A 25498-nucleotide genomic window follows, 5' to 3' on the forward strand; every position below is an offset into this window, starting at 1 on the left:
ACTGAGTCGAAGGATTTTAAGCACTTCCCACCGTGAAATACTTCCCACGGAATTGACTGTGGTACCATTGCTTTATTTGCTCTGCACAACTGCCACCACTTTCCAGCCATGGTGCACGAGGAAATATTGAATCTCCATACTTGCCACAAGCTCCCACATGGAAAACCTCCAAGGCTCCCTCCCAGCAACCCAAAAACCTTCTGCCTCTGCTGTGACACCACCCTGAAGAGCCAAAGTGAAAGTGTCAAATTCAGCAGTTCCAGCACACGCTGTTCTGCTGTCACAGTGCTACATACAGAGTTGACTCTTCAGCAACAGATAATCAATGCAATAACAGCAACTTTTTTTTTTGAATACGTAGAATAGAACAGACACTATGAAAAAAAAAACCAATTTTTATTCAGTTGAAAAGAAGTCATTTACTCAATCACATTAACTATGCTAAAAATGACTTTTTTCTGACTACACCAGCAGTTAAATATTTTCAGCACCAATTCATGACACATTAGTGACATTTATCACAACAGGTCTATTTCTTAATGTAAAGGACATACTAACTTCAGTAGCTGCTACTGGGAAAAGGACTAAGCAGAAGGCTGCCTTTTCTTTCCAAATATTTATGAGTGAGAGTAGCAACTTATAGAAATAAATAACTGCCAAATTATCTCCCAAATCTTTAAATCGATCTTTTAAAAATAGAGTTAAAATAGATATCTTAATATGAGCTATCATAGATTTTATTTTTATGTGCTGAATACTCCAAAATGTGAGTAGCTGAGCAAGCATCCAGTACATAACTTTTAAAATAGTTCTTCCCTCCCCACAATATCAACCCCATTTTTTAATCCATGTCATGCTGGTTAGATCCCTATCTCTAGTGACTTCCCAGTAAACAACACGCTGTTTGATACCGCTAGGATATGCGACCATCCTGTGAGTGAAAGAAGTCAGTGACCTGGTGAAATACCACCAACTCACACGAACAGAAAATTCATCCAGTCATTGGCTTGTTAACTCTGAACATCAAACAAATCCTAAGCTTTAGTTTTTCAAAGCCTTTGTGGTCTTCCTCTTGCTGGGCCAGTTCAGAAGGTCATCACTGAAGGCAGAACCGATGAAGGCAAAGAAACCAAAAAGCAGCAGATAGTACTGTCTCTGTCCTTTTAAACAAATCAAGTTCGCACAAAACAAAAGGAGACAAGGTTAAAATGAAGTTTATTAGTTTTTTTGGTTTTTTTAAGCTTTTTTTATATAAAACTGTTTGTGAAACAGCTATTTTTATTCCCATGGCAGAGTGACCCCTGAAAGATGCACTAACCCCTTTCTTAAGGCCTTAACAAGAAAAAAAACATGATTTTTTTGTTGTTGTTCCTAAAACCCAAATGTTTTAAAATTACATAATTTACAAAAAAAAAAAAAAAAAAAAAAAAAAAAAAAAAAAAGAAAAAAAACCAACCCCGAATAACCATATAGTGTAGACTGTTACACTGACATTCCCTCTTCCTTCCTTAGGAAAAGCGAAAATATAAAAATAAAAAGAGGGCCAAGTGGATTTACCCCAATCAGTTTGAAGATACATTGACTCCACCAACATTCAGACTTCCTTTCATTCCCCAATCTGGCAGGTAAACCATGTCTTCCTCTCACCTGCCTTCCAAACTGAAGGCAGCTTCTTGGAGTGATCTGGGGGTCACATTGTTGCTCCCTTCCCCTGTGTGGTACAGGTGTTCCCACACCAATGAGGGGTATGGGACCTAGCAAGCAGCAGCCGCCTCTTACTTCATGAGTCTCATGACCCAAGAGTCTGCAGATGTTATTCAAGCTTACATTGTTAATAGTGTTTCTCAAAAATGGAAACCTCGCTACCCCCCCAGACACAACTACTGACACCAAATTACCTGCAATCACCCAAGCCTTCCTCCCACACCCTACAAACAATTTATCAGTATTTCATTTGCCTTTCAAAATTGAATTTCATCAGATGTTGTGAGAAAGAAAGCAAGAGGAACAAGTCCTGTTTGGAGTACTCCCAGTTTTGCTATTCTTTCCCACAAAATGTTATGCTCCACATGCCTTGCTTTAATTTTGGATTTAATATTTACTTTAGCTATAAGTTTCTTTTTTATTTTATATGGGGTTTTTAAAATCTTAATCAAAAGCATCAAAAGGGATATAGCGCACCTTTCATTTAAAACAAAGTCTTTCAAGACTAAAAAATAGATCTTTATATATATATATATTTATCCCTCCCTCTTTAATTCCCCCCACCTGTTTCCTTTTTCCCCCTCCCCTCCCCACTGTCACTATGGAGATTGTGTCCATGGAAACAGCTGGTTCAGACTCCTTGGTCAGATTCTGTGATGTCATCAGTCTTGAGTGTGATGTAAGAATTTATGAAGGAAGTGCTGGCATTGGCAGGCACGTCGAGAGGGGGCATGGCTGCACAGTGGGAGAGATTCCATTCAGTCACGAATGTCCACCGCTTTTTATCTCAACAGCCTAACCTGAAAAACAAAGTCAAAATAATATTGGAATGGTTCCTTCCCTCCATTTGCAAACAGGCCCCTCAGGCTTTGGAAAAACCCGCTCAGCAGCCTACCACAGCAGCAACACCAAGAGCTCTTTAGCTTTGTGGACTGAAAACAGATATACACAATGGTGAGTAGCTCATGAAAGCTAATCCATACGATAAAAACTCTTTGTTTAACAACCAGCAAAAAAAAAAAAAAAAAAAAAAAAAGCAAGCCCAGTTCTGAAGGAGGTCTGGGATGACAGGATGATCCATACTACAATGGCACAGCACTCACCTCTACCTTCAGCAGCCAGGCAGGAGCTCACTCACCTCATGTCTCCTCCTCTCACTGACCGTGAGATTGGGAAAGAGAGGGGCCGAGCTCGTCCCAACATGGTGACAGCTCCTGGGATGCCATGAGGGACTGCACCCAAATGTTTCCCTATGGGTCACGCTGCTACCATGCAATGGTGGTTTCCAGTGAATATGTAGCAGATAGTGAAACAAGTATCAAAATTACAGGAGTCCAGGAACCAAACCTGGGAAATTGCCAGATTTCACCAACTAAAGGTAAAGCTGTGTGTGGTTTAACTAACTGAAGGGCAGGTGGTATTTCTTTCTGATCTAATTTTCATATTACAGAGACAGTTCATAGAAGGACTAAGCTTGTGATGTCTTTCAAGACAAATGTGGAAATGTCCAAGTGCTTGGCACATGTTCTCCCTGTCCAGAAATTCTCTGAGGTGAGAAAATGAAGGAGTTTACTAAGTTAGGGGAGGCTCAGCTCAAAAGAGAAACTACAAAGTTAAAATTTATTTTCTCTGAATTTGGGTTCTCATTCTTACTCTGCATAGAGATACAGCAAAGCTTGAAATAATGTATTCCTTCCTTCCCTTATCCCGTAACACAAGTGAGCCCAACAGCAATTTATTTGTTTAGTAAGGTTACTTAGATATGACTTAGATAAATCCCTTCCTACCAGCTAGTGAGCTTGGGAAAAGAACTTGCACCAGAAGTGATGCATATGGAAAGCAGTTAACGGAATTAGAGGTGTGCCTGGGAGCAAAGTAACACCCATGTTTGTTCATAGCTGCAATTAAACTCCAGGAACCCTAACTAAGTGTGATGCAGAAGTCAATACTGCTCTGATCATCAGCACACCAATTAGATTACATCCCAGCAAGCCCAACGCTTGGCTGCAAATATCCCCCATCCAGGGGTGCCAGGCTGCGAGTGAGTAAAGAGTCAGGCAAGCACATACAAAAACCAGATGGGCAAGGTCAGGAGCAGCAGCTGAAGAGGAAAGGGGGAGGTTCCCAGAGAGTTCAGGCAGCTGCCCTTTGTGGTTTCATTACCGCGCAACTGCGAGCCCTCACTGAAGGAGTGTCAAGGCCATGTTGCTGTCTCTGGCTCCCGTACAATTGCAGCTTGCCCATGCCTGGAGTTGGTCCAGAGCATTAGGCACTGGCTCAGGGAAGAAACAGGCTCAACACACAGAGAGTCCTGCCTCATTCCTGGACAAGATCCAGAGCACCAGACTTGCTCTCACAGTCACTCTCCAGATCTGGACTTGATCCAAATGTTCTAGAGGCAACTGGCTCAGGGAGAGAGAAGCAACGAAGATAGAATACACTGACTTGCCTGGATGTTATCCAACATGCAGGATTTTTCTTAACTTGCTAGGCCTGGGAGTGAACCAGGACTAAAACAGCCCAATAATCTCACAAATGAGTATCCATTGTATCATAGACTAAAGCCAGCAGAAGGACAGTTCCAGTACTACCTGGACTGCTACAGAATTCCCCTGAAGCTCTTCAACTACCACAGTAATACAACCATTTTTTAATTTTTTTTTTTTTTTTTAATAAGGGTCTTTTAGATTTGCATAACTACCACAGTAATACAACCATTTTTAAATTTTTTTTTTTAATAAGGGTCTTTTAGATTTGCATGGCTTTTATTTTGAAATGCAAGATCAGGTTGGAATTGGAGAACCTAATTTTGAAGATATTCTAAACATTAAAAGGGGGTGGCTAAATAGGACCTTCTGGTAAGAATTACTTGAGGCAAAATTGGATTTCAAAAGAAATTATGCCTTAGAGAGATATCTAGAGCATATAATGAATACAGTGCAGAGATTCCACAGCCTGCAAGATCTTAAGTCAAGACATTCCTATGATATATAAAAAAAGAGCTAGCACTGGAAAATAATGCAGGGAACGAAGCTGTGTAAAGGTCTCTGGGACACAGTAATGTTCACCAGTACCTTAAAGGAATGGCACTTCCCTAGTGTTAAACAGCCAGAAGAGGCACTTCGGCTGTGGGACTCTCGTCCTGCTTTAACATTATCAATTACATTGCCTGTTACATTTTAAGGAAAAGAGAAAAGCTTAAAGGAATCCCAGTGACCTTTACCATGGAAGGAGAAAGCTACTCAAACACTGAATACTGTTAAACACTGTTTACATGGTAACTGTTAAAACAACACTCCAAAGCCAAGAACGAATGCTATTAAAAATGGAAACTCACAGAACACAGCTGAGCTAAAGCAAGTCAGCAGTCAGTCTACAAAAAGTTTATAAGGCTCTTCTGCTACTGCACTAAAACCCCACAATCTTCCAATGAATCTCTCACCCTTCACACAGAACACCATTAGAAGTACTTCACAATCACTTTACTTGAAAAAACAGGAAAGATTTTAAGTCAGGAGAGGTGCCTGGGAAGCAAGGGAACATTAATGAAGGAAGGGGATTACCATCAGCAGTTCCAAGAACTGACACGGAAGAGCAACTTCCCCTGCATGATTGCAAGAAAAAGAGAAGCAAAGAGCTTGAGTAAGAAATGCAATTGAGTAGAGAAATGAAGGCAAGAGACCTTCTTGGGCTGCAGTTTCATGGACATGGTGCCAACAGGTATTAATTTGAAACCGAACACTTATTTAATTTTAATCCACCCTGTTGCCTTTGAACTGCAGTGCACTTGCAATTGAGTAAGAAATAAGAAATCCCAACCTCATCCCATTCCCCAGGTGCTAACTCCCACCTCAGTGCTACTCCCTCCTTGTGCCAGTGTATTTTCCCAGCCACACAGTGAACCAGATTAGGAAAATGACCTGGCTCTGATGCTAACACGGCAAAAAACTGTTTCAGACAAATTGAATTCCCAACCAAGTTCTCACCTGGCTGTATGAATGCGGGGCCTAGACAAAGGAGGAGGCAGGAAGAAAGTGGAGTGAGGAACTTGGAGCATATTATAAAGTTATGGAATTGTGACCACTTCTGGATACAGTTCTACCTTCTATGCCCCACATCTGTTTGCAAAATAGAGAAAAAAGCTGGGCCAAAAGAAACACAGTGGGGTCCTGCTAAGACTGATTTACTTATCCCTGGATCTATCTACATTTCCAGAAAATGGGAATCCTGGGTTACAATAATCCTGAACTCATCAATATTATTTATTCTTTACATATAGAATTTTAAGATACTTTGATAACTTTATTTATACAGAAGCTTACTAACTACTCTGAGACTCACAGAAAAACACCTTCAGATCCTTACAGACGTGATACAAAAGGAGATTTCTGCCACTCCTTTAGCTGGGAGAGTAACCAGGCAGTTGTAACAGCTAACAAGTGTTGCCTTTCATTGTTTAACAGAAGGAACTGCTGCAGAAATACAAAAAAAAAGTAACAGGATGGTAGCAGGAAAAAAAATTACAAATTTTCTGAATATATACAAAAGTGCCTTAATTTCTCACAGAAATGGGGAAGGCACTGGATGTAAGACAGCAGGTGCAACTGGAAGCTCTCCCCCACTCACCTGTGCTTGCTTTTATATCCATTCCCAGGAGTACACTTCCCCCCTCACCCCCGCTCCGACTGCTCTGTGCTGAGGCTGCCTTTCACCATCTTGTTCTGCAAGGAGGGAAGAGAGCAAGGAAGGAGGGGCTGACGAACCAGCAAGCCAAACAGAGGAGGAAAAAGAAAATGAGGGAGAAACGGAAGACAGGGGTAGGGAAAGGGAACATACACAAAGTGAGAGAGAGAGAGAGAGAGAGAGAGAGAAGTCAGTATTGAAGTCAGAAATAGACTTTTCAGACAGAGTTTTCCCGAAGACAAAAGCAGGTAATTCCACAAAAGTAGAGTCTGAGATATGAAAGCCTGGTTAATTCTAAGAAAAACACAGAATTTAACACAGAAAGTTAGAACAAGCTGAGAAGCATCACTTCAAAATTGCCCAAACAGATGGCTTGAGACAATCTAAGATGCTGAGCCACCAAAAGGTGAGGCATCCATCCCCTTTATAGCCTCTCCACGGCTCAGCATCCTCATCAGGTCTGTTGCAACCTCACTTGCTGTGATGCAGACAGAGCCATTTGGATCTGTGAGAGGAACCCTTCAAAAGATGACAGTTTTCAGACAGCATTTTCCCTGTGATAAAAGCTGATATTTTGCATAAGTAGCACATTCAGGACATGGATGGTTGAAGCATCACTCCTGACAGAAGGAAATGGAAAAGCTCACTGGGGAGCACATGGAAAGGCAGGACCAGTCCCCTCTGTACTCAGCTCGCTTATGCCCTAAGTGTCAAGCACAGCTAATGAGGCAATAAGCACCTTTGCTCTCCAGGAGCCGCTTACTTTGATGAAGTGTATTTACCGGTGTGAGGCACGGACTGCCAAAGGGTAAGAGGCCCTGTACTGGGGGACTTAATGCTGGAGATTTATAAAGTTAGCTCCTCCACCCATTAGCTACAGAACAGCAGAGTGAGCTATGAGACAGTTACTAATTTGCTAATAGTGCTAAGCTGGTCTTACCTAAAAGCATCACTTTCAACAGACTAATTGAAAGTCTTTCTTCCTCTCAATTGCTCATACTGATATCATGCAAAAAAAATGGATGCAATTTGTTCTCCAGTCATTCTAGAGCAATGGTTTTCAGCCTTCCTGTTCCTGCACTGTCACTGTCTGGAATTCCCCTTTCCAGCCACTACAATGGAAGGAACAGAGTGAGCTTACATTCTGCTGTGCAGAAGGACTGGGAACAAACCAGTAATGATTAGTGAAATACATGATGAGGGCAGAGAAAGAAAGCAAAGAAAACTCTACTTGGCTTCAAAGAAATTATTTGTGTCTTTACTAAGCAAAAGCCAACAAACTTCAGTGTCAAATAAAGGCTGATGGTGTTGAATTTATGTTTTTGATGCAATAAAGAAAGTGATCTGCAGTGGGATAGTTCTGAATAGAATTCAAATTTTTTTTTTTGCCTCATGAAAACCGTTATGAACTTAACTGGTAGTTGTCCCACTCCCATTCTGCAAGATTACTTTAGAAATCCATGTGCCTTCTCAGAATTTTCTCTGAGAAGCTGGATTCTTTGCCTGAATCTAAACCAGTTCTTTCCTTTCATGGTTTGAGCACCATCACTGGGAAGTGCTCACATACAGCAGCAGTGACCCAAGCCATCTATGTAACACCGTATTTCCCTGGAATACTTCAGGCAACAGGCAGCAAAAATAAAACAGCCTTCAAATGCACAACCCTCTGTAATAATTTAACCCCAGCTGGCAACTAAGTACCAAGAAGAAAATAACTATCCCATCCAAACCCAGGACATGCTCAAATTATCTTTAGTCAAGTATCCAAAGCTGAGAAGAGGGTGGCACTTAGGCAGTTACACTACACAGAAAGGGGAGCTCATCCTTCCCGTTTTTGTTTGGCAAGATCTGCAGGTTCTTGCAGTATTAATGCATTAATTTAGGCTTGCTGTACATTGTCAACATTATTCCACAGTTGTGCAAAATAATTTATTTTCTTTTATACAATGAAAAGTAGGCCAATTCTGGATAAGAGCCTGAATGTGCACTGAATCTTCGAGCAGATTTTAAATACGTGTGTATAAATACATCATTTTGTGGTAGAACATCCAGAAAGGAACATGAGGCTAATTCCTGTATGTTACAAAAGACAGATTAAGAATAAGCTGTGAGAACAAAAGACCACCAGATGTCAGTCTAATTCTAGGCAGGGATCTACAGACAAGAACTAGATGGAGACTAATCTCTGCTAGAAAGCAACACAATTCTTCCTTATTAACTTTTCCTTTTCAGCACAAGCCATCCAAACTCTTGCCCAATTCCTGTTGTATTCAACTGGCAAAAAGAAGAGGTTTGTTTTTTTTCCTGGATACTCTCTGACCATTTAAAACTGCACGGCAGGTATCCACAACCTCCCAGGGATGTATCCTCCCTTAAGGGCTGGGAGGGGTATTCCCAGCACTGTATCCCATTACTTATGGCTACAACACTATGTATTGTCTACCTTGTCCCCTCTTGTCATGCAGACAGCTCTTTGCACCACTGTGTTTGTAGGCTCTAGGGACAATCATTAAGGATTGTCTTCTGCCCAGACCCTGGGCAGAAGGAGCACAGGGGTCTTCTGATGAACCAAAGATGTACAGAACAACCCCAGAGATCCACTGAAGGCTGAGGGGCTGGACTCAGTCCAGTTACTACTGCTAAACTAGAACAAGATGTTTCCAAAAACCAGGAGAACTTTTTCATAAAGTAATTTTTCTTCTTCCTTGCATCCTCAGTAAATCCAAGGAGAAAACCCGACAGTTCAATGAAACATTCAAACACGAATAGCAAGCAACATACTGATTCTATCACAGAATTCAGGAAATGAAGCTGAGCTTTCTGAAGAGTCATCAAGGACCTAAAGAAACACTGAGCAGATGGAACAAAAATTTTATCTTCTTAAACTTGTAGTCTTCTTGAGTTGATGTTTGCCCCCAGTATATACCACAAGCACATATCACAGAAAAACTGAACTAAAAGCATCTCTGACTACAGACATTATCCAGGTAATAAAATTACTAATCCAAATTTAGAAACCAGAAGAGGGCAACAAGAGACCCAGGTATAATCCAGGAGAGGATTCTTACCTTGTGCTTGGGGCACCTCACTGAGAAATTCTCTTCGTTTAGTAAACAATCTGAAGGAGGAGAAGACAGCAATGTATTATTTTTTTTAATGAAAACCAACTTGAACAATACATCACATGTGTTAATCTTGCCTCACAGGTACACATTTTTCATTAGCAGGTTCATTCCTTCCACTCCCAAAGTTTTAGCAAACAAAGTAACTGAACACCCCAAGTGACAATGTTGCTTGGATTACCAAGCAACCTTGGTTTTCCCAATAACCTGTATGCAGTAAGAATAACAACAGCAACCCTACAAATCCTGTATCTCAACCCCCTTCAGCTATTCCAGCCTTCTTTGCTTTAGCACACAGAAGATGGACACATTCATCCAACCTGAACAGACAATCCCTGCATTTGATAGACAAATGCTGCCTTTCACCCTTACCCCAAGGCCCTGCCAGCACAGGGAGAGCAGGGGTGTGTGTCTCTAGGTATGGGTGTATACAGTTTACGTGCAATCACAAATCCTGGTGGTAAGTTTAAGTTTACACTGTGACACTATGTCTGGTAGTCTGGTCACTCATGCTGCTCTTAGATCTGCTTTCATGAATATGTGAAGTTTTTATGATCTAAAAAATGGTTTAGTTAATTATTTAAACATATTACATAAAGTGAGGCACCTATATGGAACTGCTTATTTAGGAACAAATTAAGCAATACTGCCATTTGCAGAGCACTTATTTAGCAGCACTGCCAGAGTACGGATTGCTTCTCCTCTCATCCCCCCTCCCAGACTATGCCTCTAAGTGATGCAAGTCGGCAGCTCCCAAACTTCAGCCACAGGAAAAAGCAGCACTCCCCTTGGAGCACTCAGCTGCCTCCCCTGGGCACCCTGAATTGCAGGGTCACCACTCAACCTGCCCAAACGCCTGGTACCGCTCAGTTCCAATGGCCTCTTGCGTCGGAGGCTGACCCAAGGCTGTCACCTCACGAGCAGGACCCAGCACCCATCCCCACCTCAGCACGACCGAGCAGCGCTGCCGCGGAGAACTGAGCAAGGTGCTCATGACCTCCTGCCTGCTCCAACACACCCCAAGAGCTCACAAGTAGAGAAGTGCAATGGTAACTAAGATGTGCTAATTTAAAACGCTCTTAAGTATGTAGCATAACCAGTGCTACCTGCTGTTTCAATCTGCTGGAAGAGTTTAGCAGACAGCAGGAGACTGGAACTAAAGCTTGAGGGAAAAGCTTTCTAGATATCCAAGCTTTGGCAGAGTATCCCTCTGCTACAGAATGCTTAATGTTTCAACATGAATGCTTCTGGCCTGAATCAAAGGGAAACAGCATGCAAGAGGCTAAGTTACTTGAGAGATTTTAGCAAAGGGGAGTAAAACCCTTAATCCTGCCACAGACAATTTCAAATGTAGCATTAGCAAATCACAAGAAATAAATAAAATGTCTTCTCACTATAAGGGCAGGCATCATACATTTAGACTACAGCATGAATTATCACTGCATAATACAGCAATCATCAAAAATATACAGAGCAATCATCAAAAACATACACAGTATGTTAGAACAGAATGGAGTTTTCTTCTTTGTTGGAAACCCAACATCGGTAATGAATGCAGTTCTCTAGCAAGTACATCAGAAAGGAAGATTGTACAAGGATCAGAAAGAAGTGCCAGAAACCTTGTACCTAATGCCTGATCTGTGTATGGAGCTCTATTTCTTACTAAGGTCAGCATTTTTGTTGCAAATACTAATAGCAGATCCAATTAATAGCAATTTTTTTGGTTTCTGTTAAAGGACAACTATGAAAAATGTCATCAGCACACTGTAGAAAATCAGCTGAATACCAATAAGGCAGAAATTGTTCATCATTACAAAGCTGGCCTGGATTTTGGTTAGCAGTTCCAAGTATTTTATATAACAGATTACAATTTGTCATGAAGTCAGCAGACACAGAGCTATGATCAGCTCATTGTGGCAGAAAGCGAAAAGAACTGAGACTTGTCCTTGTTTCCACAGATTTTTCTCCATAAAGTAGTCAGGGAAAACCTAAAACACTTTTAATGGAAGCAATTATTCTTCTGTAAGCTTCATACTTTTGTCTCACCCTCTGTGTTCTGCCTGTTACTCATCTTTAATGATACTTGTGAAGACACAGGATTTCTGTTCTCTAAAAATTCATTTTATTTTCCTGTTAATCTTTTCCTAATTACAGTCAAAAATCTTCTGTAAGTGGAACTGCCTGCGATATATGTTGTAGGGACAAGTGTGCTGCAACCATCAGGATCTGACTCCAGGTGGGGAGGAACAAGCGAAGGGAGAGGATATAAAATTTCAGAAAACAAAGATCCTGTTTCCATGGAGACATCCCTAGGACTAAGTTATCTTGAGACATCAGAGGCTCTTCATAAATTTGGACAGATGAAAGCCAAACACAGACAATGTTAACCACAGTCACTTCCATACAAAAATTACTTAAGTGGCACTACTGATCTTGATTTTTACATAAATGATTAAGAAATGTCCAGCCCTCTTACACCCTATATTGCCAAAGACTATTTTCTATGAAAGGAAATTAAAAGACAGCCTGAATTATGCTATATAAAAGCATCCATATGTACAAACTGGCAACTTACAGAGCCACGTGCCTTGCACAGCAATCCATTAGCACCAGTGGGGCAGAGCCTGGCCCCTCACCGGGGTGGGGCTGGACACCGACATGGGCACAGAAGCCGGAGCCCAGGTCGCACCCCAGGGCTGCCTTCAGTGCTGCAAGGAACTGAAGCCGTTTGACACATTGCAGCCTCCAGCCCTTTCCCAAAAACCTACTGCCTTTCATGAGGCACAGTAACTGACTGGGACCAATTTCTAACCCACATGGACCCAAAGGCAGAAACGCCTCAGCTCACGCTGCAACTGCTCCAAAATGTAACATGGGTACTTCATCTCAACTAAGGCACGGTCACTTCCAGGAATTCGGACAAACCAAGTGTGTATGACTCAACACAGCCTAAAAACCACTCCAGCAAGTGTTTTCTGTTTAGCTTTATTTCTTTGAGATACAAAACCAGGCATACGTATTCCAAAAGCCTGAAAGCCCTTGTAAATGTTAACACAAACTTCTGAAGATTCAGAACAGATCTGTGACAGATCCTAAATAAAGCAAGGTGGCACCATCCCTCAAAGCAGGAAGGTTGATTTCAAAATGGAACTACCACTGAGCTCAAGGAAGCTGAGAAGTACAGTTTCACTACAGAAGACAGTAGAACTGCAAAACCAATAAAAAGGGTTTAGAGGCTGAGCAAAGAGAAATAATGTTGATTTGTTTCTCAAGGAAGCCTACGTTTTCTGCTTGGTCATAAATGAAAAGCAGATCTTATGCCATATAGATTGCTTATTTTTTTTACACAGATTTATTGGAAGAGTGTCTATAGATTAAGACAGCTTGATTACACCCACAGATAAAACCAACTGCAAACAAGGTCTTTTATTGTCACACCATCAGGCTGAAATTTTAAATGCTGAGAATCTACTTCAAGCTGGGGCTTTTTTATTTGCTTTGGTTGAAAACTTCAGCTGAAGCAGCCCAACAATTTCCTTAAAACTCTTTCTTGGAAAAAAGTTATTCCACCCATGATAAACATCCCAGGATTTTTTTCTCTGAAAAGCTCTACAATATCCTGATTTTCAGTAGGACCTGGACTTTAGCTAAGGCATGCCCTTGCCAGCTACCACAAAACCAACAAACAGAACTCCTTGAAAAGCAATATGGGGATTTTCATGTGCACATCCTCAGAAGAGGCCTATTAGATTTTAGTAGCTAGGTACTTTTAAAAATTCCACCAAATATACTTCTGTTCGGGGGTAATCAGGCCCTTCCTGTAAAGGGACCTCTGCCCTCAGATTCAGGCACCAGACCCAAAAGCAGTGAAGCTGTCAGGGGACATTTCTAAGACTCAAGCAACCCAAAAGGAGAAAGTGACCATTTCAAAACTGCAAAATGGAGAGCACTAGTCCAGCAGACAGAAGTGAAAACAGTACTGAGAAAGGCAGTCAAGATACAGAAAGAATGAGGCTAGCAGGAGGGAGACCAGTGCTACTGGAAGTCAGGAGCAGGGAATTAAGGATGAGTGCCAGCAGGAGCCTAAGACAAAGAACTGACTGGAACAAGGCATAGAAAAGTGAAACAGAGAATAGAAAGGACAATATACGAGAGCAAACCAGGACTAGCAGGGTGAGGTGTGACAAGGAGCTGAGTTAGGAGAACCAAATGGCAGTAATAAAGCCCAGAGAGGAAAAAGAACTAGAAACAAGAAAGGAGAGGAGGAGGTGAAGTAAGAGCAGAGAGGAGGAAGCCAGAGTGAGAGCTAGGAAACTGGAAAAAGGAAAAGTCAGAAAGAATTAGGAGGAATTAGATCTTAAAAAGAGACTGGAGTAAGAAATTTGTAAAGAGGGGCCTGAGACCAACTAGATGAAAGAGCTGTGGCTGGTATGAGAAGCCAAAGAGAAGAACACATCAGACATGCAGATGAAAAGGGAGAAACTGATAGGAAAATGTATTTAAAAAGCACCAATGAAGTATTTTATTCTCACTAAACCATATTCTTCCTGAAGTGAACCAGACTCACCAGTTTTACCAACTCCTCCACTATTTTTTAAATATGTTTGTGAAACTCACAGTCCAAGTACCCCATCTCCATGCAGCTCTTGCAATTTATTACTGCTGTATTACTCAAAGGAGGGAAATTAGCTTGGAATTGTGCACTCCGACAGATGGCCACATGACAACATGATGTCTCATAACAAAATTAAAAGAAGTAAGCACAGCCTTGGAACTTGAACACGAAAAGCTACTCTAAAAAAATCTCACAGGTTGCAAAGTCAAGACAAAAGTGAAAAAAAGCCAAATTTAATCTAATCCAGGTCTACAGATTATATAGCAGACATGTTACATTTAAAATGGACTAAACAGTATGATTATATACTGGGTTTTGTACATGAAGCTGCCTCTTCCAGGCATAACACAGAACTGGCTCTTGGGAATCAGTCATGATTGTTCAGGAGATTTCTCATTTTGGAGAATCCTACATTTGCTGAACTGGAATAGAGTTAATGAGTGGAGTAGAGTTAATATAGCTGAAGAAAAAGGAGAGTATGTGAATTTTGATATCTGAATTTAGAACCCAGGAAATGCTACATACTGTATTTAGTAAAACATAAATTTTTGTTTTTTCATGGTACTGAAAAGGGCAAGTCACAAACCAGAAACAAATACATACTAAACACAACATGAATGTGAATCTGATTGGTGATTGTGTGTCTCAAATACACTGTACAAAAACAAGTTTAATAATGTTCATGAAACTCTCAGGCATGACAGAGATGAACATCATAGGAAATTTCCCAGTTCTGCTTTCAGAACCGAGAAGGAATCATCTGCAGTATGACACAGATCCAGCAAGGACAACATATGTTCATGAATGAATACCCCTCCATCCCACAGGCTGAGGCAGGGCCTTATGAAAAGACTTATCAGCCTTTAATTAAGGGATTACTATAAGATAGATTCATAAAAGACCAAAATTACACTTACATAGACACCTTTATTTCTGGTATTTTTTGAGTATGTGATTTTTGCAACCTGAATAATCTTTCTTTTATGTAAAGTCAAGGATTCTCTCTGCTAGTAGTATTGTGGTACTAGAATATTCCACTGCAATATTAATTTAAAAATAACATTCCTATTAGAATAAAATGCACATCTCCAATAGGGCGGGACTTCACAGTGAGAGGTGCAATGCAGTCATACAGAAATGAGCATTCCTACTTCAAATACTCTAACATTTGGAAAACAGCATAAAATGGTTGGTGAACAAATGGGACAAACAGGAAGCTTGCAATTATTTTCCAGTCTAGAGTTGTAATCTTGAATCCTTTCCTGTTTGTTATCAGACGAAGTTTTGTATGACAGAAGTGAGTTACAGGAGACTGGAAAAGTGGGGTATTACTTACTCTGAGGTTGAATTTTTTTTACCCAAGAACAAAGTTTATCTCCATGAAAAACTGTCATTACTTCACAAAACCCACCAAACTCACAAGCCCAGGCTCATAGCTGGAAATAATATCATCCAAACAATTAGCTTGTATAAGGATGAAAATTGGACCTACTCAAGAGACTGGCTGAAGTGCTTCTTAGGAGGAAGAAGGATGGTTGTGCTGCAAATGGTACTGATGATTCTACAAACACAAACACTTGAAATCTTTACTAGGACCACCCATAGGAGTAGAACCCTGAAAGAAGAAACCCCTTGCTGCTTACTTACATCCTTTTAACAAAGGGTTTCTATTTTTGGCAAGAAAAGAGTGATCAGTTCTCACACTGCAGCCAAATTTCCGTCACTGTAGCTGCACTCCCCCAAACCAGGCTTTTTCTGCTCTTTCAGACAGATTCATTACAAGCTCCATCTTGTCCCAACGTGTTACTGTACGCTGTTTATCGCATGCTGTTTCTCACCATTTTCGTTACTTTATCTTCACAGCAGGAAAAAAACTGAGAGGGAGTAATTTGTAAAGTACCTCAGAATTATTTAGTGTCATATGATTTGAGTAATTATGGAATACCGTTGTCATTTGTTCCTACCTGCATCGATGGCACATGGGTAATGGTATCGGAAGGAGCAGCCTTTGTTGTAGCAGCCTAAGGTGGCTCCTGGTTCCTGGCAATGGGAACATTTCTGAAAGGGAAACCAAAAAACAGTAATGAAGATTGCAGCCATTTTTTTGAATACCTGTATTTTCCTGGGAATTTTATCAACCACATTCCAGCACAATTGTTTTGATAAATCATGTTAAACTCTATCTTTCTACACCACACAAATAAAGGCCTTTCAAACAAGTAACAACATAAGCTCTTTCAAACTATGAACTTTTCAGTTGTGCTAAGCAGGCAAGAGATACAAATGTTCAGCCATTCAGAAACAATTTGAAATACTTCTGTTTTACCGGCCTGTATTTCAGTACCTGACAATGACATCACTATTAAAATAGGAGGAAAAAGAGTGTTTTTGAACCTACAGTAGCTTTAAAAAGAGAATTAGCATGACAATTAATTAGAAGACACCACCATAAAAGTAATTTGGTTACATCATTCTCATTATCACTAGCAACTGAAGATGATCATGGCCAAGTTCAATGTTTTTTCACAAGTGATCAAAAAGGATTTATCTGGAGCAGAAGATGCCATCATGGGGAAACACCTCATCATCACAGAAATTGCACATGTCCAAAAAAAACGCACTTGCAGCGCAACAAGGATGCTCATACAATTATTGCCAAAGTAGCTCAGACTCATCTGATGACCACGTTCAATTTTCATTAGTTAAATCCTATTAGTTCAACTAGTCAATGATGCATTTGACCATAATATCAGACAATTGTGAAAGCAGAAAGTCTCTCACCCACTTAACTTCATCCTGAATGACTTAAGAAATTACCTAAGGAAGTATTTCTAGAGCACATCTCATTCAGACAGCCATTTTATTTCTTGAATGTATACAGTAAGTGATTTTTGTTAACTAACCTGATTCTGATGAAAGCTGATTACTGATTATTGCCAAAGTAGCTCAGACTCATCTGATGACCACGTTCAATTTTCATTAGTTAAATCCTATTAGTTCAACTAGTCAATGATGCATTTGACCATAATATCAGACAATTGTGAAAGCAGAAAGAAAGTCTCTCACCCCTTTACTTCATCCTGAATGACTTAAGAAATTACCTAAGGAAGTATTTCTAGAGCACATCTCATTCAGACAGCCATTTTATTTCTTGAATGTATACACTAAGCGATTTTTGTTAACTAACCTGATTCTGATGAAAGCTGATTACTGACAGGTTGACATTTTCCCTTAAAAAAGATGTAGCCATACCTGGTAGAATTCACCAAATGCTAGGAGACTGCTACTATTTAAAAATTAAAAAGTGAATTAACTACTGGCAGAAAACAAAGACAGGAACTACCATAAGTTTTGAGTCATACTTTAGAAAGACAGGAATTTTGTGTATTCTGCTAAATACAACCAACACCACAATAAGGCCCCGTATAATTGGTACAATTCACCTTGAATTCAGGCTGTGAGAAGTTGCCCTTGGTTCCTGCCTGCACACAGGGATGATGACATGATCTAAAATCACTGCTGCTACTGGAAAAGCTGGTGTCAAACTACGGTGCTCTACGGCCGCTACAGCGAGCTGCACCTGCACCGCACACCAGCAGCTGTGCTCGAGCCAGCAGCACACCTGGCACTGACACGAGCACGGCCTTCCCACATATGGGGACGCTCATTTGCCAACATGGCCACATCCCCTGGACCACACGTCCTCAATCCCTGATCAGCACACAGGCTCAAGTGGAGATCTGCAGAACAGACGTGGTCAAAGCTAACAGCCACAGCAAAGTTCCGCACTTGGCATAGTAAAACAGGGGGTTAATTACAGTATTTCCAAAGCCTCTGAGAATATCTGACAGTTATTGTTCTTCCTACTATTCTGTACTATGCAGAGATTACTATAGTTTGTATTTAAATGCCTGAATGAAGATGAAAGCAAAACTAGCTCCAGCCATAAACCAGGGGGCCCTCTTCAAATCAAAGCAGATGCAACTAACAGAAAAGCTTGTGAGACGTCAGTTCTCGTGACATCTACAACTGCAGTTCTGAGTAACACCTTCTCTTTATGGGTATGCCAAAGCATCCTGAGCCTGATCTTCAGTGCTTCCTACTAAATCGTGTCTATATTCTAAGCACGACAAACTACTGCAGTATTTATGATGCAAGAGAAGTGTCCCTGAGGCCTAGGAAGAGACACACAAGCAGCTTATTATTGCCTGTCAGAACATCAATGCAAGTTTCCAAAGATTAAAAAAAGAGGCTAAACCAATACTGAAATGTGCACCAAAACATACGGACCACTAGCCAAACTGCAACATAATTCACTCTCCCATGGGAGTAAAACCAAACTTCATCCACAGAAAATGTCTTTTCCTGGCTCTGAAGTCAACTCTAGAAAGATATTATGTACTGGCGACAGTCCCAGATTCACCTATGCCAAGTACTCACAAAGTGCAGCTTGAGGAGTTCTGAAACAGAGTTCTGTACCTGTGTACTTTATTCTCGCTTTCAGATGCAGCTGACTGGGATTAATTATTCTAACAGGAGAGAACCCAAACTGACTATTCTTTTTGAATGCAGATATGAATTTCTAGTCTTGTTCCTCGGAGGCATTCTGCCCTCCCCACTTTATCTCATGTTTTACGTACCATCACACTGTTGCAACAGAAGGTCATTCTCCCCTGGAACACTGTGTCCCGTGCAGAGCAGTCAATAAGAGCATAAGAGCTACAGCAGCAGAGATTGAACTGCAGCTATATAAAATATTTCTTAACACTAAAAAGGTATGTCTTAAAAGAGTATGGTGTGTGACATAAAAAAATCCAAGACCCCTAGCAAAATCTTTGATACTTTTCCAAAAGGTAATTTATTTTTTGGACTTACTCTTTGGTGCATCTAGCATGGTTCACGTTGCTATTCTGAAAATCACATTCTGAAACGTGACAGCCATTTTGACAAATTTTCAGCTGAGAATGGGTAAGGAATGCTTTAAAATTGTTTGTGATTTTAGGAATGATTAGACAGTAAAAGTGGGTAGTTAAGATGCCAGTGCATGTGCATCGAGCCTTCACTGTCCCTTTTTTTAAGTGTGGCAGACAGAGATTTTACCAAGGTTACCTGTGCTACGCCCACAACAGCAATTCCCGGGTGGATGACTATGCCACTGACGGCTCAAGGCAGAGATCATCTGCTGCTGCTGGCTCCCCTGCTGCTGAACAAGTCTCCATTCTGGCAGATGCTTCTGCTTTTCACAAGCCACTGACAGTCTAATGGCCCCATTTCTTCTACCTCCCGGGACCCCCAACCATCTGCTTCTTTCAGGGGAAGCTGAGGGAACCACGTACACAATAACTGCTCTTTTTTTTGAGTTCTTCCTTCTTGGCACACCTGAGTGACTGAACAAAGCAGACACCCTACAAAGCTGTGTGGTTCTAAAACAACTTCTGAGTCTATCACCTTATCTTTGAAAGAGACTATCATCATGTAGTGCCACATGGTTTCCAAACACACCCAGGTGTTCCCATGAAGACAAAGTGCTTAAAAATTTCTGGATGGTCTCACTCTTCTTTTCCAAGATATTGCTGCTCTGCCTTAAAGGTAAAAAGATGCCTCGTTCCTGCTGGTACTTTCTGTAGCTTTGGTTAGAACTCTCATCTCATGTATTTATGCTTCAAAACAAAAAATACACACACTACAACTAGGAAACATTCTAACACCAAAAAAAAACCACAGAACTTCTTACAAGGAAATGTTAAGTTCAGCATAATGAAGACTAATTGTTTTCTTGGTCCACCAGCAAATTTTCACCCAAACTCCACCATCCTGCGGCCATTCACCAGCAGATGGTAGCAGCCTGCTTGTCACTTGTAAAGGAATTATAGCATTCTTAGCCAGAGAAACAGCACTCCAGCTCTCCTGGGAAGAGAAATTCCTTTTGCTCAGTAAGCAGCCTGCTTAACCTCCCCTGCTTGAAAGAGCTGAAGGCTGGTACTTGGAGTGTGCTCCCAGTGGGAGGTGCCAATGGATAGTAATCACTGCCAGGCATCTAATCAACTCCTGGTTTAAATGTAAAAAAAAAAAAAAAAAAAAAAAAAAAAAAAAAAAAAAAAAAAAAAAACGAAAAAAAAAAAAAAAAAAAAAAAAAAAAAGTGGAAAAAAGAGACCACACAGCAAAGACTGATTCATAGGTCCTATCTCCACAATTCATCTCTGGCCACAAGGCACATATATCTCACTTAGAATAGGCTGGAGAGACTGAAAAGTGCCATTTAGAAGACACTCCATTCCATGAACTAAATTATCAATAGTATTAAAGCCAGATACATTGTCTCTACCTCTCCACGCTATTAGCAGCCCATTTCTTCCTTGCTACAGCTCATCGTTCTATGTCTACCAAAATGAAGTAACAGCCAACCTGGAAGTGTGAACAGCTGGGGGACAGCTACCACAACAGCAGCAGAATGGCTCTGGTGCATTTAAAACGCTACAGCACCTACCAACTATATTTCTTTTGCTTTATGCTTGGCTTTTTTCCCCCTTGCAATCTGTATTCTTTCACTCCTCTGAGATCACACTGCTATATGTAATAAGAGTATACTTTTGAGTACCTTTTTTTGCTTCCTTCAGATTTGTACCCAACTCCACATAAGTGCTGTAACATAAAGATGTCCTGAGCTACCTACCTTCTTCCTCCTGAACAAGCACAAAGCTCTTAGCCCTGTGAAAACCAGTGCCCCAAGCTGCTCAAGTAAAGCACTCACCTGCTGACTTTGGCTCTGCACTGACAGAGATTGTATCTTTGTCCCTAGACAAAGTACTTCTTAGTACTGGAAACCTACAGTGGACATGGTTTTGCTGGTGGGAGGATGGAAGCTGCTGACTAGCCCTTCCAAAATATTCTGGGCAGGAGCAGGGACAGTTGCTTAGAAGCAGAAATTAATTGCTTGTAACACTAATGTAAGGTGTTTTCAGATGACTCCTCAGCAACCTTCCTTGTTGAACATTACCAAACCAGTTTAAACCAGGACATTCACAACAGGATCATATTTTTTGCTGTCTGTAATACAAAGCACCTTTCTTGATCAGCAGTTATATACCCTATACTCAGACCTCCTGGCTTCCTCTCTTCCAATGACCAGCTTTTCCTTTGGTTTGTTTTCTTTCTTTTTCCTTTGCTTTGCTTTCTAGGCTTCTCCTTGTTTTGCCCCTTCTCCCATACCAGTGTCAAGAATGCATAAAAGGAGTAAAACGGAAAGCAACAACTGAAGGTTACTAACAAGCAAAAAGTGAAATATACGTGGCATTAATTATACAGGTACAAGTCTTTGCTTTACATGTTATATATATTTTTCACACTCTCTCCTTCTCCTGTTTAAATTATAAGCTTTTAGGAAAATAATTGCTTCTGTATAATTGTACTGCACAAATGCAGATGTAAGATAATGAGGACTTCAGAGTCAGCTGCAATATTAGGAAGGAGGGCCTTCTGACTATTTCTGATTAAACAGTTGGCAGGCTCGGCAGAGGCTCAGATTTAATATCCAGGCGAAAGGGCAACAGAAACAGCAGGCAGCCACATTCTCTTTCCTGGAAAGTGGGATGCAGAGAGACAACTTATTCCAAAAAGCTACAAGAAAAAATAAAAACAAATAAGTCTGTGTGTGCATATACATACATATACGCTTACGCTTACTACAGGAGAAAGAAATACATGATTTTGGAAGACTTCTGCAAAAAGGAACCAAGATAAAAGAACAAGGTGGGAAGACATTTTTAGGAAACAGGAGAGGAAAAGAGTACTTCCACTCTGATGTGCAGATACTGGTTAATGAAAAAAATTGTTTATGTGACTGGGGCTAGAGATAACAACGAGTACTGAAGGACACAGAGCTCTTAGTTTACATTTCCTGATAAACAATTTTAAGTTATCAAAAAAAAAACAGGCACAGAATATCAGTAAAATGAACCCCACAATTAAAAAGATAGAAATCTTTAAACCTGCATCATAAAAAGGCATCTCTCGCCAATGATCATATCTTCCTGTAGCAAGCAAATCGAATAAATAATAAAGGATAATAGTCCAGAAGTAAAATTGGACAGTTGTCTTCAAGTCAAGAAACTAAGGACAAATTTAGATTCCAAGATTTCAGCAAACAGACAAATCAACGATCTGGAAGATGCCATACTAATAAAGCTGCATTAGGAAACATAATAAAAAGTTAGAACTGCAGTGCTGCACAGGCTGCTGAAGCACAAAGGGAAGCTGCAGCTCAAAATGGATGGCATAGAAAAAAAAACCCACAAGAAATCCAAGGGCTGGAAAATGTCTTAAAAATGGAAAATCCTATCCAATACATGTGAAACTGATTATGCTACAACAGAAGCACTTGAAAGTAAGAGCAGAGCATTTTATTACCCTCAACTAGAAGAAAAAAATAGAATGCAACAAGAACAGAAATAAACGTTTAGTTTTAACAAAGAATGGTTTGCTACAATAATTTTAAGGTCCTATGCAGACCCTTAAGCTATTCAACTGCACTTATAGAGACTCTCAAGGTGGGGGGGTGAACAATAAGATGTGAAAACTTGCAAAGTTTGTAAAATTATTCAGGGCAGCCAGACCTCAAACTGATATCCATCTCACAGCCATGATAACTGTATGATAAAATGGAGATGAAAATTACTATTGTTAAGTGCAAAGTGATGTATGTGGTAAAAATATTTTCACCTATACATATACATGATGACAGATTCTAAATTAGCTTTTACTACTCATAGGAAGGTATTAGTAGTCATCCTAGACAGAAACATCATACAGTCCCCACAAGCACAAAAAAGGACAGCCAAAATGTAAGCAGTTATTTAGGAAAGAAATCCATAATGAAACTCAAATGTTCATGATGTCTGTCTGTTACTCTTGTAGCAGTCTGACATTGTAATATTGCATGTGGTTCTGATGACCCTCTTAAGAAAGGAGTACAACTGATCAGAAACAAAAATGGACAGACCACTGAGATAACTAGGACTGTAAAGAACTTGTAAATAAGAGAAATCTAAGTATTCTGAAAAAGAGAGAACTGAAGGGGGACTGAAACCTACAAAATCCAGTACGATGCACATGAGGGAATGATTCTAAGCCATTTCCAAGAAGGAAGAGCAGGTTCAAATGTAACATAAACCTGGTTTTTTTCACTCAAGTAAGTAAAAGTCATTGCTAAAGAATGCTGCACTAGCAAAAAGATAAGCAAGTTCAAAAGCAGATTAGACAAGTTCATCAAGGATAGGTATGCCTCTACCTGGTAAACACAGGGATACCAAAGCTACAACTCTAAAGCTGTGGTTGCTGAAAGGAGGGAGAAAATATGCAACTATCATCCTGCACATGCCTAGTTTACTACAAATCTCTGAACACATGCAGTGAAGTGGTAAATATTCGGCCATTCCTGGAGACAGGACACCACAACAAAAGGTACTTTTCCACCTGTCTGGAAAGGCAGTTCTTGTCAAGCCCAAGCGATGTGATTGTGAAATTCCACAATGAACAACAAACCCCTCCCCCCACCCCATGATTATCAAAAAGAATGCAGGCACCAAATAAATACTGTTTGGGTACACATTTTTAAGACTCTTTAGTTTTACCTCCCTAACAGGAAGGTTGAGCCAAACTGTACAATATTTAAAAGACTGAAATTCAACCTAAGTGATAAATTCATGCTCATTACTCCTTACAAGCCTGTTTCCTTCACTTGGTGGAGCGATCAAAGGCTTAAATGTGCATGAATACATGAGACTGCTGAAGAGCCAAGTAAGACTTGAAGGGGGATGAACCCTTTCCACCTCTTCCACACAATGGAAGGAGAAAAAACCCAAATGAAAAAGACCCATTGTAACTGAATCAGAACAGAGGCTAGGTCCTTCAAGAGTCAACCAGTGGCTAACTAAAACAGATTTAGCAAAATTAACAAAACTAGTCATTTTAAATGGTGCTGCAAAAGCATGTTTAATTTCAAGTATAGTTAAACAGGCTAAGTACATACCTACATACCCATTTCATATTTTAAAAGGAATATTAAAATAATATATATATTGACTTGGACCACGAAGTCCAACAAGCCAAGAGATTTGTAAATCATGTTTCCTTTGATTCAAAGAGCCACCGTGAATGAGGGAAACATTTCAGAAAACCATGTGTAAGTACAGGGATTTGAATTTGCCGAAGTATGCAAGTCTAGCAGAAAAAATAATACAGTTTATGTTATCTTGACTATTCATTTGGGGAATTAAATATGCAACAATAGTGCAATTTAGTTACAAAAAGGTTTGAAAGATAGAAAAGCAGACTTAAAAGAGGAAAAAGAAATTCAAATTTTCAAGCAGTGATTATGTGATAAGGACACACAGAGTTAGTGGGAACAGCACAGTCAGCAAGAGAGCATTTACTCCGGCTGAATTTTCTACCAGTACTAGATTTATTTCCCAGCCATCTTAGATACTGATTACAGGAAATATCCACATATATCGTGAATTTCTATTTAATGCAAGACCTACCATGTAGAGCATAAAACAACAGCATGCAGTTACCTTAAAAGAAAGCAACATCTCCATCATAATGAGAGATTTTGGATAAATTAATTACCAGAAAAGCAATAGCTTTGAGTATCAATGTTTGGAGTGATATAAAAAAGGAAAAAACCTGACAAAAACAAGAAAATGCAATAAACTCAAGGTTTTCAAGAGGCAAACTGCATAACAGAGCCAGTTTTTTTCTAATGAAAGAAAAAAAAGAGATGATGCTGAGTATTTACTAAATGGCTCAAAACAAAAAAAAGATTGGTTCATTAAAGACACAATCACTATGTTATTAGGAGCAGTGGATACAACAGAAACAAAATATAAAGGCTTAAAAATAAGGAAATACTTTTGATAAAAGCAAACTGTAAATGCAATATATTTTGACAAGACGTTACATATCTGTGCAACCTGACAGGAAAAAGGGTGCAGCACAAACCCATCCCGTCCATGACTCAAAGACTTGTAACACTGGACAGAAATACACCATTTGTCATTATTTGTAATAATCCCTGCAAGCCTTCATCATAAACAGAGCCCCACTGTGCAAGACACTTCGGTAACAGAGAACAAAGCTTTGGTGGATGCAAAGGGATGAAATAGGAATGGTGAGACTGAGCCAGCAGCGTTGGGCAGAGTCCATCTCAGCAGCAGGCTAAGCATATCCAATTATTCAGCACAAATCCCAGACAAGAAGGGCTTTGAAGAAATGCATGAAGAAAAACAAAGGTAAATGTGCAGGGTTTTGAAAGTGAAGCACTTAATTTAGGAAATTATAAAATTAGCCAGGGTGTATTGATTGGAAGTAAATCTT

The 25498-nt window shown here is 40.1% G+C and overlaps 1 protein-coding gene across 7 annotated transcripts in view; it reads right to left on the reverse strand.

Annotated features, from left to right (window-relative positions):
- Positions 1–380: 380 nt before the first annotated feature.
- The window catches only part of TCF20 (transcription factor 20), a 131135-nt gene continuing 106017 nt past the window's right edge, over positions 381–25498 (reverse strand). For 5 of the 7 annotated variants that reach the window (XM_041481436.1, XM_041481434.1, XM_041481435.1 and 2 more), the window contains 4 exons: positions 16089–16182; positions 9456–9505; positions 6331–6458; positions 2370–2504 (listed from right to left, as the gene is read on the reverse strand). In XM_041481436.1, the coding sequence (XP_041337370.1) occupies positions 6375–6458; positions 9456–9505; positions 16089–16182 (228 nt within the window). In that variant the 3' untranslated portion in view covers positions 2370–2504; positions 6331–6374. Of the gene's footprint in view, positions 2505–6330; positions 6459–9455; positions 9506–16088; positions 16183–25498 lie in introns of all 7 variants that reach the window. The other 2 variants (XM_041481433.1, XM_041481437.1) reach the window with 2 other exon arrangements.

The sequence above is a fragment of the Pyrgilauda ruficollis genome, unplaced genomic scaffold (assembly GCF_017590135.1).
Source record: "Pyrgilauda ruficollis isolate IOZ18807 unplaced genomic scaffold, ASM1759013v1 scaffold56, whole genome shotgun sequence".
Classification (NCBI taxonomy): Eukaryota; Metazoa; Chordata; class Aves; order Passeriformes; family Passeridae; genus Pyrgilauda; species Pyrgilauda ruficollis.